At 44.0% G+C, this 15,843-nt stretch overlaps 1 protein-coding gene across 9 annotated transcripts in view; it reads right to left on the reverse strand.

Annotated features, from left to right (window-relative positions):
- Positions 1-405: 405 nt before the first annotated feature.
- The window catches only part of ZFR (zinc finger RNA binding protein), a 526,018-nt gene continuing 510,580 nt past the window's right edge, over positions 406-15,843 (reverse strand). For 7 of the 9 annotated variants that reach the window (XM_085630635.1, XM_085630685.1, XM_085630677.1 and 4 more), the window contains one exon: positions 406-2,004. In XM_085630635.1, coding sequence (XP_085486761.1) covers positions 1,825-2,004 — 180 coding nt within the window. In that variant the 3' untranslated portion in view covers positions 406-1,824. The remainder of the gene's footprint in view (positions 2,005-15,843) is intronic. The other 2 variants (XR_014970026.1, XR_014970025.1) reach the window with 1 other exon arrangement.

Raw genomic sequence — 15,843 nt, forward strand, 5'->3', positions numbered from 1 at the left:
GCATACATTACTGATCATTTATAAAGAGGGTCTGTGTGGACCCAACAAAACATCTACCCTATTCCTCTCAACCCCGCCAGCTTTTTTTTAATTTTCCATTAATTTGTTTAGTGGCTGTGAACTAGAGTAAGGCACTTACTCTTGAGTAGGTAAGAGGCAATTTAGTCACAGATGTCCCTATGTCCTCCTCTTTTTTTCCCAGGTTTAAATACATATTCCAGCTACCACGGTTCTACATACAGGCCTTTAAAAGTTATGATTACTAGGTTACCATTGTCACATTGGTGACATAAAATCTTCTATAAAGTGCCTTATCGATATACAAAGTGAGAGTCCATCTTTTAATACCACTTTTATGATGAATACAAATTAAAGGTCTATTCTTCAATAAATGTAAAGTCTGAGTGTACATTTACATTTTTATTTCAGTTTTCACTAAAGTACTGACAATTGACACGTGTACCAGAACATACATGAGCAGTACAAGGTACACTTCATTACACAACTGTCAAACTATTCGTCTTTCAAAAGGGAAGCATATGATCAACAACGACCTGGTAAAATAGTTTCCTGTTTTGCTTCCAACACGCCTAAGAAAAAATGGTTGTCATGATAGAAGTAAGGATACAAAGGAGCTCCTTGAGCCTCATCTGTTTTACCTTGCTGTTTGGGCCTACGCACCGCCTTAAATTAGAGCAGTCAAAAACAGCAGCAATGAAAAGAATCCGAAACATAACTCTGGGGAAATTTATATTGCCTGACTGCTGATGGAATAATGTATTTGCGTTACTGTTCAAAATCAAAACTTCTGTCCAGCGCAAGAAAAACTGGTTGAAGTATAGAATTCCCTACTGAAAATAAATATACATATACTTGACGGCAAAGTAAACAAAGTTTACAGGATACAGAAATTATTTTAGCCTCACAATGTCAAATGATTCATACATAGAGCAAATATAGGTGCTGTCCTATAATGAACATTTTAAAAGCCCTTCTATTAAAACTATCATGCATTTTTTCAGTTGTGCAGCTGCTTGAAAACGGTTGCAAGACCATATATATATATATTACATATATATATTCTCAATTTCATCTAGCAAACACACAAACTTTATTTGCTCAAAGTGCTTTTAATTGCACTCCAATATCACACTTAAGAAACAAAATGCCACAACATCTGCAGAAACATTTATTTCTGATCACTTAAACGGCTGGGTGACCTTTTGCGCTGTAATCCTTCACAGAAAGAAAATGGACCAGAAAAATTCAGCAGTATCACATTTAAGGAAAACAAAATATCTATAATAAAATATTAGAAATAAAGTAGGGTTTATACTCTTTTACACAAAGTAAATTACAACTAGAGTTATACGCCATAAATCTGCAAAGTAAAAACTACCCAAGGATAGCAACTGAAGCTTGTATTCTTCATTAGGTATAGTGAGGATTTACAGTGACAATACATTATATAATAAAACACCTGGAAAAAGGGCAGGAGCACAAGATTGTACTCATAACATTTAGCCATTACCACGTTTTGCTGCTGAAAAAAAACCTTTGTTCCGGTTCTTTCAAAATCCTTCAAAACAAGGATCTAGATTTAAAACACAGTAGGGAACAGGTGGAAAATAATTTTCATTTTCTAAGCAAGAACACTTTAAATGTTTAATATTCAGAAAATGCTCACATATTGTTAGGACTGTTTAACGGAGGGAAAATATTAAGGTTATTACAATACTTGTGTTCAACGAAAGTTCTCTTGGTTAGATTAGTCAGTACATTGTTTGCTGAATCTGCAAAGAATGTTGCTGTTTGCTATTATTTTTAAGAGCTATCAAAGTCTTTTTTGTCTTTTTTTCCTTCGGCTTCAAATCCATCAACACCATCACTGTCGCGCCTTCTTTTACGGTTGCTGTGAATGTTAAAACGTTGATTCATCTGAGGCAGTGGATCCATCCCAAGAACTTTGTGTATTTGACGGAATGCAAGAAGTCTCAACGCAAACTGTTGACAAAGAAAAACTGAGTTATTACTTGTTTTGTAGCAGAATACATTTATGTTATCTTAACACAAAATACTTGTAAAACGTCACACAATCTCATTCATTGAAACTTTAAAACCTCTGTAGCTTTTAAATTATCCAATAGCTGAAACAGAGGTGTTTCTACTGTGAAATCTTTTTTTGGTCAGCTGTTTCTGGGCATACCCTTTTAGGAGTTCACTAATGACGTCCCTCAATTCAAGTGCAGAGACTTTTTTTTGATTTTTCGAAAACCTTTATTGAACAAAATTGCACAGCAAGAATACAAGATTGCAACGTCTCAAGTGATTATATACAGGCATACAGTATATTGCGGCAAAGGTTACCTTGAACATGTAACACATGGAATCAATACAGAGGTGATATATCGTGAAAGCACTAGGGTAGTAGAGTTAACCACGGAAAGAGGCACCTCGAGTAGGGGAGACAGACTGTTGGATCAGAAGGGAGCAAGCTACTCATTGACCATCACCGGCGGCCGCCTCAGGCGGAGCGCGGGAGAGGTCGCAGGGCGCCGAGTTGCGACTTAAGAGGTAAGACACAAGTGGACCCCATATGCCAGTTGGGCGGGATTTAGCAAGAGGGCCTGAAAATTCGGACAGGAGCGTATGACAGCGCGAGGCATCCTCGAGACAAAGGGCGACCCCAGCACATGGAGACCCTACGCCGCGCGAGGACAAGAAGCATGGCAGTCAAGCGGCGGGAGGCATCTGGGCAAAATTTAACGAAGCCTAAGAGGCAGAGCAGATGATCGGGCTGGACCAGCGACGAGGTGAAATAGTGGCGCAGACCTCGCGCCAATACGCGGAGACCAGAGGGCACAGCCAGGAGAGGTGGGAAAAGTCTACCGCAGGAGCAGAGCAGCGCTGGCATCCATCATTGGGGATGACTTCAATCTTGTGCAACTGGGCAGGAGTCCGGTAGAGCCTATGTAAATACTTTAAGTGGATAAGGCGCAGACGGTAGCTTGGGGATTGGAGTTTAATCTGATTGCAACAATAGAGCCAGTCAACTTGAGAGATTGCTTCACCCAGGTCCTCACCCCACGCCACGCGCGGTCAGTGGAAATGGGAGATGTCAGTGTGAGGGCGCAAATTTTAGTGACTAGTTACCGGGGGTAGGGGGACGTGTAAAGGAAGTCAAGAGTGGCCATCGATGGAGTGGGCTGGGGGAACGAGGAGTGAAGCTCCCTGCAGATAACCCTGAGTTGATACTAAAACAGAGTGTCCATGGGGCCGGAGTCGGCAGCGAGTGAAAAAAATGTGTCCCCAGGATAGAGGTCAGACACTGTGGAAAGCACTAAGCGGGTGGCATGTTTAACCATCCCAGAAGTCTGGAGAGGAGGGAAAGCCGGATGATGAACAATAGGCATAGTATTCACGGAAAGCAAATCGGAGCCGGAAAGTTTACGGAGCCCATCCCAGGCCCAGCGCAAGGTATCCACCGTATCGATCTCAGTGCGTGGGAGTTTCGCCGGGGCAAACAAGGCAGTCGTGAGCAGCCACGGGTCAGCAAGGTCAGCCTCTACCGCGACATGCGGCTGAAAAGGAGTGGGGTGGAGCCAAAAATGAAGAAAACTTGCCTGGGCGTTAAGGGCATAAAGTTTAAAATCGGGGGCACCAAGGCAGTCACGTGACATCGGGAGGGTGAGATTATATGCGATCCTGTGCTGTCGACCGGCCCAGACCAGAGTAATGAGCAAAGAGCGGACTTTGCGAAAAAAGTAGGCAGTGAGGGGGATGGGAATATTGACTAATAAGTATAAAAACTTTGGGAGCACTGCTATCTTGGCGATGGCTATGCGACCGGCCAGAGACAAAGGCAACCTGTTCCAGAGGGGAATCTTGGACTCAAACCAGTCCACAGCACGGCCGAAGTTAGCTCTCCAAAGTTCGTCCAAAACCCTACAGATGCCTAAGTATCTAGGGGGACCCGACGCCCACATGAAGGGGTAATCCGGAGTGAAAGGCACCGTGGCATCCAAAAAGCACGGACTTATTCCAGTTAATCTGGATGCCGGAGTAGCCCCCAAACCGTATCACCTCACGAACCAGTGGTCCGAGGTTCTCCTGAGGAATGCGGACATAAAGAGTAACGTCGTCCGCGTACATGGAGACTGCGCGAGCCGCAAAGACGAGGCCTCTTTGGGTGAGGTGCTGTCGAAGTCTAGTCGCAAGGTTTTCCATTGGGATGGCAAACAGCATGGGTGACAGCGGGCACCTCTGCCTGGTACCACGCTCAATAGATATGGGCTCAGATATTTGACCGTTAATGCGGAGGCGGGCAGTGGGAAGAGTATAGAGAAGTAATATTTTACGTGTGAAGACCGGGCTGAAGCTCTAGCGGGGGAGGAGATAGAAGAGGAAAGGCCACTCTAAAGCATTGAAGGCTTTGGTGGCGTCAAGCAGGGCGGCCACTGCCGGGAGCGCTGGGGTAATTTGATAGAGAAGTGCCAAGAGAGACTTGCTTTAATGATGCTGACTCTCCCAGAATGACAATGTTCAGGACATCCGTAAGCTGGCTGTGTGCTACCTTGTTACACATCCACTTAACACTACTGACTGGCTGTGCAATCCAAGAGAAAGCAGAAGTGGTCAGGTGGTGTTCTTGAATTTGTTTAAGTAAGAGGAACTTCATTCACACCATTTCAACAACAGATGTGCCGCACTGGTATTTTTAATTGGCTCACTGAATCTGATTACAATTACCACTTCAGTGCTTGCATAAAACCTGAAGATTATCTCGCTGAGTGGAGCTTGCGCCTTTCAATTTCTCTCGCTGCCTTTAAAATAACATAGGTGGGCTACATTAACTAATGTATTAAAGGTTTGTCTTTGAAACTAGTATGTCAAATGGAACAAGGATTCCTGGTATGACTACCGGGAACAATTCAAAGGGAACACAGCTTGCAATGCTGAAAAACCACTTAAAAAGGAAATAACATTGTCAGATTACACATCTACATCATTTAAGACAGACAGAAAAAGATAAAGGATGCAGCAGTAAGACTATAGTTTAAGTAAACAAATTCCTAAAACAGCTTAGCCAAATTGTGCACTGCAGTATGAGGACACAACAAAAGCTAAGAGCTTCCAGAGTGAATTTCGGGGGCACACCTCATCTCCCAGACCATCTGTCAGATAGATACATGCCTTCAAATGTCAAATAACGTTTCCATTGCCCTGGTTGAATGCGCATGAACATTCAATGGAACTAACATTCCCCGCAATAAGTAATAACAAAAGCAGTGATTGGTTGGTTATTGCCTACATTATGAGCTCACTGCTCAGCCAAAGAGACTGAGTGTGTGTTTCGACAGCAACACCAGTTGGATGATAAGGCAGATCGAGTTCTAGCTTAACCTGGTGGGGTGTCTTGGACCCATCTTAAGTTATATCCACTAATATAATGGATGTACTCCCGACATGATCTTCTACAAAGTGCCTTATCTGTATACAAAGTGAGAGTCCATCTTTTTCTTGTGGTATGTGGGGTTCTTTAGAGTGGCAAGAAGTTTAAGGAACAAGCATTCACAAACGCTAAACAAAAAATATACCTATTAGATGCCCCACCGTGTGTTTAAATACGTCAGGTAGAATTCTTCAAGATAATCGGCAGTCATAATTGGAAAGACTGCCTGCTGAAGAAGACTCCTCGACATACTCCATCAGTTTTTAAACCCAACAGAAAGTGTGCTGGAAGGTGATCAAAAATGTGAGGCTGGGGAAGGGTGCCAGACCTATGTATGTAGATTTATGCATGTGTATGGTATTCCTATAGTGCAAACGTAGCCAAAAGGCAGCGGAAAGCCCTCTTAAGTATCTACTGTCTAAGTGGATTAGGTAAGGCCTGCTGGCGAGAACATGCCCTGCAGTGAAATGCTAAAGGCACCATAGTAAGGAAAATGCTTCTGCTATGTGATGGAGCAATGCCAGTGGGCCTCAGCTTCAAGCCGGATATCCGTAACATACCCTGCTATGAGAAATGTCCAACTACTAGTGTGTTTCCAGGATAAGGAGGTGTGTGACGCTAAAACCAGCTCACTGGCAAGCTACCCTTTTGGAATTCAGTATTAAGCAAAGCAGTGTGTCATCATAAGTGTTTTGTGAAATACTCCAAGTTGAGTTGTCTTCCGTTTCTTTCTGCGCTAGTGGATGGTGTAGCGAGATTCTGGAAAGACTTAGGTTCATCATCTAAATAGGATTCCTTGGCCTAGTCGGACCATGATGGGTTCAGGACACAAGCAGAGCCAAGGTGTAAGAGGAGCTTCGGCATGCAGTCTGAGTGTGTTTACATTTGAATTGAGTTTTACACCACAACCTGCTTTGCTGACAGCATCAGTCATCACCAAAACCTCTTCTCTAAGCTTGCATAAGTGTGTGTTTTGGTTTCAAGTCAAGGTTGGTTTGGGTGCTGCTCGACTTACCCTTTTGCTACCAGAAGGATGCCCATGTAAGAAATAACATTACAATGTCTGTCAGTGCCTAGAGTTCTGCAGCCTCCTGTGAAATTTATCACAAATTTTGAAGAGTGACTGGTGCTCGGTTGCAGGCATGAAGGGGAGAGCTTGCTTCATTTCTTTCTTAAGTCTTGTAAGGAGCTGAAATTGTAGAAGGGTTTGTGGTAAACACCTCTACTTTCCGCATGAATCATTTATTTCCAAGTTGCAAATACCATTTTGTATCACATTAAAGAAGCTTATTCTGTGGTCTTGTGAGGAACTACAGTGGCAATAAGTTGCTCCATATGACCATGAAGATTCTAGTAAAAGATACTCGAGAGGAATGTGAATGCATAAACTAAAACAATATTTTGACAAGGACATCTTTATCATCATTTGCACCTGTCGACATATCACATGTAGGTGTTCCGTTTATCAATTTTGATTTTGTTTAGGTGATGTGCGGTAAAAACCTATTCGTTTGTATAAATATCTTCACTTTTGCTGTCCTTGTGTCGCAGAGCACATGGGTGTTCAGTGCCTCATAACCCGGGATCCCCGACTCGTTACCTGGTGACTATGCTCATCTCTCGCAGGGAACACCCAAGTCTGATGCAACTACACTGCACTTGTGTTCAGGAACACCATTGGTTGATAGATTTCCGCAAAGAGCTACCCAACCTGTGAATTCGATCATTGACGTGCATCGCATTACATCACAGACGCTCTGCAGAGTATCAGGATAATTGTGATACTGTGATATAGCGTTTTGGCTACTGTACTATTGTTTTGTGCGATGTGGCATGTAGAATTCTGCTTGAAGTGCAAGAGTCTGCTGTTGAGTGTGCTTTGGACCATGGGGCTTGCCAGTGGTAGGAGAGATGCATCTTGTGACACGGAGCAAAGGCAATGCCCAGTGAGAAAAAGTCTGCTGAGTCCGAAGACCAGTATGCTGAATAATGTCCAGTTTTGATTGTGTTTACATAAGTTTACAATCGATGTATCCTCAGTAAATGAGAGTAATATTTGAAGAGTGCTTCTAGAACTATTTGGTTTTTACAGTGTGCAAGTTCTACTGTGTATTTTCTAGATCACCGAACCCCGCACACTTCCTTCTGTCACCGATGGTATCTTCGTCCTACAGAACTTAATAAATCATTCAATACTTGACAAATGTATTGGGTAATTACTTTAAAAAATTTAACGTTATATGTAATAAATCAATTAAACAAGACATGGCAAATGAAAGTCAGAAATAAATGATTATATTTTCTTATGAGTGAGACACTCGCCATATATTATACCACAAAGGGGTAGAGAGTGTAGTGAGTCCAGAGGTTGTAAAGAAGCTAAATAGATAACACAAAAGCTCCTTTTTAGGTTTCGCCTACACAGCGCCAACGCTGTGCTAGTAAAATCAATTGTCTTTAATATAAACTTAAAGGGGGCTTTACATCCTGCCTCCCCTCTTTCCTGGCTTTTCATTTGTTCCTGTGTGTGCCACTTACGTTTACTCCATTTCTATTGGCTGTAGCATATTTTCCTGTGTCTACCAAGGCTTCTTCCTCCTCTGCTTCTCTTATCAGTTTACCGTAGCCGAAATAGTGTCAACATCCGCTTTGGTGGAACTATTTTTAGCCTCGTTTGGGTTTTCCGTCTTGCAGTAGTCTATGACCTTCACAGAAGGAGTGCTGAGTGGGGACGCTGTCTGACTTGTAGACAGCACACTTTTTTCGTTGTTTCATTGATGCCCCGATCAGAGGGCTATACCCACTGGCACCCTACACCAAATTAATCTGAATACCTTAAGGAATTGTATTTACCAGAGAGTGCCACAATCCATATTAGTTAAGCTATAACAGTAGGTGTACCCAACCCCTAGGAAGGAACCCATTGGTTCCAACCTGTACCTACCTGAAAAGCCCCTAAATCTAGTATTTAGGAGCAACCCTGAACCTTGCCTCCTCAGACAAGAAGAAGGACCAAAGAGCCATACTTAAGGAAGAGAGGACACCAACAGACTTGGCCCCAGCCCTTCCGGCCTGTCCAGACTTCAACCTGCTCCAGCAGAATCCCCGTGTGTCCTGCAGCGAGCAGTCCCGGAGGACCTGCCCTGCCTTCCCAAACTAAGACTTTGTCCCCTGTGAGCACTGAATTTGCTCACCAACAGACTCTGGCTCCGGCCAAATCAGTAAGCCTGCACAACTCTGCACCAGACACCCATGGCCCGAGTTAGAGTGGGCCAACCCCAAGTTGCTGGCCATCCTGATCTGGGATCTGGTGATCCCTGAACTGCCTCGATTCTCCCGACGACGCCTGCAGCCCCTTTCTGGAGGGTCCACCCGACCGGAGCCAGAAAGAAAAACCAGACGCCAAAAAACACCCCTGCACCCGATGCCCCACGGCCTTAGGTGGCCCAACCAACTGTGTCCCTGCATCCCAACTTACCTCTCCAACCGGTGGTCGCCTCCAGAAGATCTTCATCCCTGAGCCTGCAGTGTTTGTTCAAACCGAAGAAACCCCATTGAAAGTCACAGGGCACCCGAAGCCAAAACAGCAACCGGCCGCCTTAGTGCCGCTGTGAGTCCACCTTGGGGTGCTAACTTGAACCCCCCCTTTGCCCTGAGCTTAAGTCCAGGAGCTTTGCACCCTCAACCTTGTGGCCTGCTCGTGAGTAGCCACCAACCGGAGGTCCCCTATCCATCACTGGATAACACTGGGCCTGAGCACTCTGCAGACGGTCGTCTTAGTGCCGCTGAGGGTGCTCTTGGAGTGCATCTTTGACCCTGTGGGAACCCTTGTTTTAACCCCAGAGAACAAACTCCCAAAACTAAGTACTTACCTGTAAACAGATTACTTAATTTCCTCCCATGTGAAAAATGTTGTGTGCAGTTGGAAAATTGTATGAAACCTTACGAAACTGCATACTTACAAAAACTGATTTACTTACCTTTTATTTAGGAAATGTACCAGTGTGATATCTAGGCATACAACACTGAGTAGAAAAAGTAACTTGAAAATTAATTTAATAAGTAATCGTACAGTAACTGAAAAGTAATTTAAACTGTTTCTGAATAATTGACATAGCTGTATCGAAATCAATTACATACAGCTGCATACAACTGTATTATTCCTGCAAATTATTTCACTTACCTGCACCAGGCCTGGCTTGGTTCTAGGAATAAAATAACTATATATTTTTTATACAAACACATTGGTCTGAGTTCAGTCTTTGAGTGGGTGATATTACTTGCCTGAGTGTATACAATAAATGCCTAACACTACCCTCTGATAAAGCCTTACTGCTCGCACACAATACCACAAATAGAGAGTAAAGTGCCATCTACCTTTACCTCTGCCTATCTTTGGGGACCCGCTGGACTATGTGCTCACTATACCTTACTTTGGTATAGTGTATACAGAGCCAGCTTCCTACAGTACAGGATGTGTCACCTTACCACATCAGCACCTATGGCCCCAAATCAGACTAGGTAATAGTGCCCTACTTGCCTTCCTAACCTTTCCAGAGAGACAGGTGAATTGGGAGCCCAGAACACAACTCTAAACTCACAGGAGTCGCGGTAACAGGTCATCACCTTTCGTTCCTCACACACATGTCCACAAAAAACAAAAGACATGTGAAAAGTTTACAATATTTTTTTAAACTAATGTGCTCTATCATGTAAAAGCTATGCTGTAATTAGGAGACGTATGCAAGTTAGTGTTTAGCACAATTAATAAACTGTACACAATGAAAAGCCCTGTCATATTTAGATGACAAATCAGCCTAAGCCTATCCTTGCTAAATATATACAATATTATACTAAGGATCTCGGAGATTAGTGCCGGACCCAATATTATAGCAAGGATCTCTGAGATTAGTGCCGGGCCTCATACCTCTGAGTTATAATCAGTTGGTCTAGATCACAAGCTTGTAGTTAGTTTGTCTCGGGAACTTTTGCCTGCAAGCCTAGTCTTGCTCTTATTTTTTTTTTTTTTTAGAACTGCCAGTTTTCGCTTATATGATGAGACTTGCTCTGTTAGAACAACAACAGCTGGAGTTCTCTATTGCGTTTAAGTGCTCGTGTCTGACCGTAGAGAGAAACAGGGCTGAAGGTTGTCTGGCCTTGCAGGATGAACAGACTGAATTCCAGGAGAAGAACAGAATAATAAAGCATGTGCAGCTTATTTAAAAAATAACAATGTGGCACAGAAACAAGCATGTTACTGCGTAACGTGTGCAAAGCAAAAGCGACCTATTATATATGTACTTGGGCTAACATAAGACAAAACTACAGTGGGCCCTGAAGGGGACTCAAGACATCAACTTGGCCATTCAACAAATATCAGCTACCGGAAAACCAATGGTAGAAGCAGCAATGGAACACAAATGTTTGCCACAGTGCCCTTTTTGGCCATGGAGTAGAACATTTTATTGCAAAGGGTGACAAGGCAAAATACTACACTCGGCCGCTGCTTTGCCTTTCTTAACTCGTGTAGCCTACAAAAGATTTGGCATCAACCCACTCCCATGTTCACTATTATATGTGTCAAAAGACAGCTCGCCTAGTGTCCAGCCTATACAACTGCTCCTCTTCCATAGACAGGTGAGAAGGGAGAAAGAAGAAAAAGAGGTAGATTGGACCATGTGGAAGTCAGACACTGCCTTTGTTATAAAGGAAAGGGGAAGTATGAAGGACCAGCTTATTTTCGGTAGATGACAGTAAACGGGGAGGGGGCAAACCTACAGTCCCTGAAAATCTTCCACCCTTTCGGTCTTACTAATTGCCATTAGGAAGACATTCTTAAGAGCTAAGAGACTAACGCAGTAACCGAGTATCGGCTCAAATGGTGAAGCCATGAGAAAAGTTAGAAATAAGTAAATCCTACTGTGGAACAAAAAGTGTGAGCAGAAACATATAGCAAACATTTTCAGGAAAAGAGCTACTAAGGGCATCCTGAACAACAAAGACTGGTTGGGAATATATATAAAAAAGGCAGCAGTGAGTTAGTATCCCTTCATGGAATAAAATGCTGAGCAAAGTGCAGGACTTCTGTCAGGTGAGCATTGAAAGGGTTTAAGTCAGCAGCTTGACCCCAACCAACAAAGTTGTCACAGCAACCTACAGTCAGACTTGGTGCCTGGATACCGAGCAGCTAATATGACATCTGTGGTACACCTATAGCCTGCAACTGTCACTGCTCAATCTAAATAGGGGCAGATGAATCATCAGGGTTAGTGGTTGAGGATTCAACCATCCTGCTGGATGAACAAGTTACTTACATTCGGGAACAATGTATCTGTAAAAAACAGGTTAGTTATAGATTCCTTACCTTAGAATTACCCCCAGGCGTCAGACAGGATGCGGGGAATTTTTCTTAGCAGTACCCCTGTGTGAGAAAGTGCCATCTTTCTTGCATGGTATGCCTCCACTTTTTGCTGAATTGCTGAATGTACTTTGACTGAGTGTGCCCTGGACTCCTGCCAATCAGGTGCCCAGGGCCGATGTTCCTTCCTTAAAAACACAAAACACAAATTGGCAAACCCTGGCCACACGTCAGCCCCTGGTAAATAGTACCCTAGGTACCCAGGGCCTTGTGACCAGGGAAGGCCTCTAAGGGCTGCAGCACTCATTGTGCCACCCTTAGAGGCCCTGAACCCTTACACACACACACACACACACACACACACACACACACACACACACACACACACACACACACACACACACTGCCCTTGCAGGCTGGGTGTCTGGGTACAAGACAAAACAAAGAGTCGACATGGCACATATACCTGTGTGCCATGCCCATCACCTACACTGCCATGGCATACATCAGCCACCCCTCTAGCTGGGTGCCCTATGCCAATGGTGTGGGCAGAGGAGCAGGAGCCCTGTGCCCCTACAGGCCCCAGGTCCATTCCTGGGCCCTGTAAGTGCAGTGCTGCCCTTTAAGAGTACATGGTGCTGAGAGCTCGTCAAACACGAACTCCACAGCACCATAAAGGCAGCACTGAAGACTGAGAAGTTTGGTATCAAACTTCTCAGCACATTAAACCCACAGTGTGGGATTTAATGTACCAAGCACCCCAGAGGGCATCTTAGAGATGCCCCCTAAAACCTAACCTACAATCCACATCTGTTCTGAGGCTGCCTAGGCTGCCACACAGCAGACATGTTGCTGGACCCCTGGGTAGGAGAGCCCCTGCTCTCCTGGGCCTGCAACAATGCACATCCTGGGCGAGGTGCTAAATCTCCTCCCCCAGGATGGGCAGGGGGAAGCTTCAAATGCATGCCGCCTCTGTGAGCTTCCCCAGGCCACTGCAACCCCCCACTCTGGCGGGAATCTTGGCCGGAAACCCCAAATAAGGACAGGGGATGTGCCAGCCTGCCAACCCGACCCCTCAGGTGGGGGAGGCGAGGTGAAGCACATCTCCGGGCTCTCGCCATCTTGAAGATGGGAAGCCCTACCCTATCAGGACTAGGCTACTGCCCCCCTCCCACAGGAGAGAGGCAGGATAGGGGGTGTACCCACCCCAGGACAGGGACCCATTGGTCCCTGCCCTTCACCTACCTGTAACACCCCTAAATCTAGTATTTAGGGGCACCCTGAACCTTCCTTCCCCAGATTCCCAAATCCTAAGAAGAAAGAAGACCTGCCCTGCAGCTGCTAAGAAGAGGAAGACACCAACTGCTTTGGCCCCAGCCATACCGGCCTGTCAACCCTCGAACCTGCTCCTGCTCCAAACCCGGCATCTCTTGTGGCCAGCAACCTCACAAACCCCGGAGGACCTGGCTACCTTTTGACTCTAAACCCCTGGGACTCCCATGAGTAGAGGCTCTACTCAAAACCTATTTCTAAGCCCTGGCAGCAGCCCGGAACCATGAACCCAGCACACTCTGCACCAGCCAAGCCTGGCCTGTGCCAGGAGTGAACAAAGACCACAAGGACGACCCCACGGCGACTGCGACCCAGAGTCCGGCACCCAAGGACCTCCCTCGAAACTCCTGAAGAAGCCTGCAGCCTCAGAACAAGGTGCCCCCCCTACCGCGATCATCAGAGGGTAAGATTTCCCGACACCAAAAGGCACACCTGCACGCGGCGCCCTGCGGCCCCCTGTGCCCAATCCTGGGGTACCTACCTATCCTCCAACTACCCAACTTACCTCTCGAAGTGGTGGTGGCACCTGAAGAATCTTCGTCCCAGAGCTTGCAGTCTTTTTCTAAACCTGAGATTTCCCATTGAAATCAATTGAGCGCCCGAAGGCTCAAAAGCACCCTGCACCCAGCTGCCCGAGTGGCCCTGGCAGTGCAACCTCTACACCTATCTACTTCCCCACTTGCTCTGAGTAAGTGACCAGGAGCCCAGCTCCCACAGCCGCGTGGCTTGCTAGTCAGCAGCCACCAACCAAGGGCCCCCTATCCCTCATAGGATAACATTGGGCCTAACTCTCTCTGCACCCGGCCGCCCTAGTGTCGCTGAGGGTGAACCAACTGTACCTACCTGACCCTGGGGGACCCCTGAGTCTATGCCCAGAACCTCAACTCTGCCAGTCGAGTACTTACCTTTAAACCGATAACTATTTTCTTCATAGGGTAACCTTGACTGGCTTTTTCCTGAAATTTCTTTTAAGTGTGGACTTTCCAAATTTTAAAATATTCACCAAAAATGAGCCGAGTAACGAAAACGAAAATACTCACCTGCTCTTAGGTGAGCTCCCAGTGCTGGATCTTGGTGCCCAGCACTGACTCTGAAAAATACTTAGAACTGTACTTACCAGTAACCCAATTTTCTCCCATAGGAAATCATTGACTGTTTTTCTGTGAAATTTCTTCCAAGTGTCAATTTCTGCAAACTTTAAATATTCTTTAAAAATCGTATAACTTCTGAAAACGTAATTGCTTACCTGTTTTGGATAAAGGTCACAGTACTGAGTCTAGGTACCCAGTCCTGGATTACAAAAGTAACGAGAACATACTATACCTGCAACTTGAATTTTCTTCCATAGGGAATCATTGACTGTTTTCTACGAAATATTTTCCAAGTGTCAACTTTTAAAACAGCTAAATATTGTCTAAAAATCACAGTAATTAAGTCGACTTTTATTACTTGATTCTAAGTACTGACCCAGGACTGAATCTAGGATCCAGTCCTGGAATTCCAAAAGTAATCCTAAAAGTAATCTGTTGCAAATAACTTGAAACTTCCATTGAGCTCAATGCATTATTGTGTTTAAAATTGTGTTGCCTATTGCAACCACTTGTAACTGTTTACAAAAGTCAACTGCATATTGCAAAAGTATTTATATAAAGCATCTCATTCTGAGAAAGTATATTTTAATACTTATTGTTGGTTCTAAAATAAAACAAGCATATATTTTTTTATATATAAACCATTGGCCTAGAGTTCAGTTATTGAGTGTGTGGAACCATTTGCTGACTGAGTGTGTACAACAAATGCTTTACACTGTCCTCTGATACTGCCTTACTGCTCGACCAAGCTACCACTTTAGAGAGTAAGGTTATATCTAAATTTAGCCTCTGCCAAACCATTGGGGACTGTGGATTCTCAATAAGAACATCAGAGGGTCCCTGTACTGATAATTTATGGGGTATAGTAGCAGGGAAAATACAATCCAAAATACAAAGAGAAAAACCCCTTGTGATCAGATAAGCCCCTATATAAACCACAGAAGGTAAAAAAATGTTTTCTAATTTTATTTTATTTATAAAAATATATAATCAATCAGTTATTTTTGTTTGAGTCAATCATTTTTTCATAAATACACACTTTTGTTTAAATCAATCATTTTTTTTCCTTATAAATACAGATTTATACAACATGGGCTGTAATACAACCCAAGATTGACGAAGCAGTATAATGAACAGAAAACATACAGAATATATACATAGAAATAAGAAAGAAAAATCACATACAAATATCGATAATACAAAACCAAACCATACATAAACAGTTACGCCAATCAATACACAATTGCGCCGACGCGCGTTTCGGAATCTTCCTTCCTCAGGGCGATATTGGTATTACATGGGCGAAAGGCAGAAAATAAATACAAAAAATACAAAAAATTACAATAATAAAACACCATAAATTGACTATATGCCTCGTCAAAGACAGGATCTGTGGAAGAACAAATAACGGGGTTATCCATGATCACGAATTTAAAATATATATGTTTTATTTTATTACACATGAGCACTAATGCTTCCAGTTTGCTAGAATTATTGGAAAGCTGTAGAATTAAACTAAATAGATATAGTTGTAGAGGAGAGAAATAGTGCTGATTCAGTGCCGTTAGTAGAAATAGAGTGCTAAAGAACCCCATGTCAAAAAAGTGCTT

This window comes from Triturus cristatus, chromosome 2_1 (assembly GCF_964204655.1).
Source record: "Triturus cristatus chromosome 2_1, aTriCri1.1, whole genome shotgun sequence".
Lineage (NCBI taxonomy): Eukaryota > Metazoa > Chordata > Amphibia > Caudata > Salamandridae > Triturus > Triturus cristatus.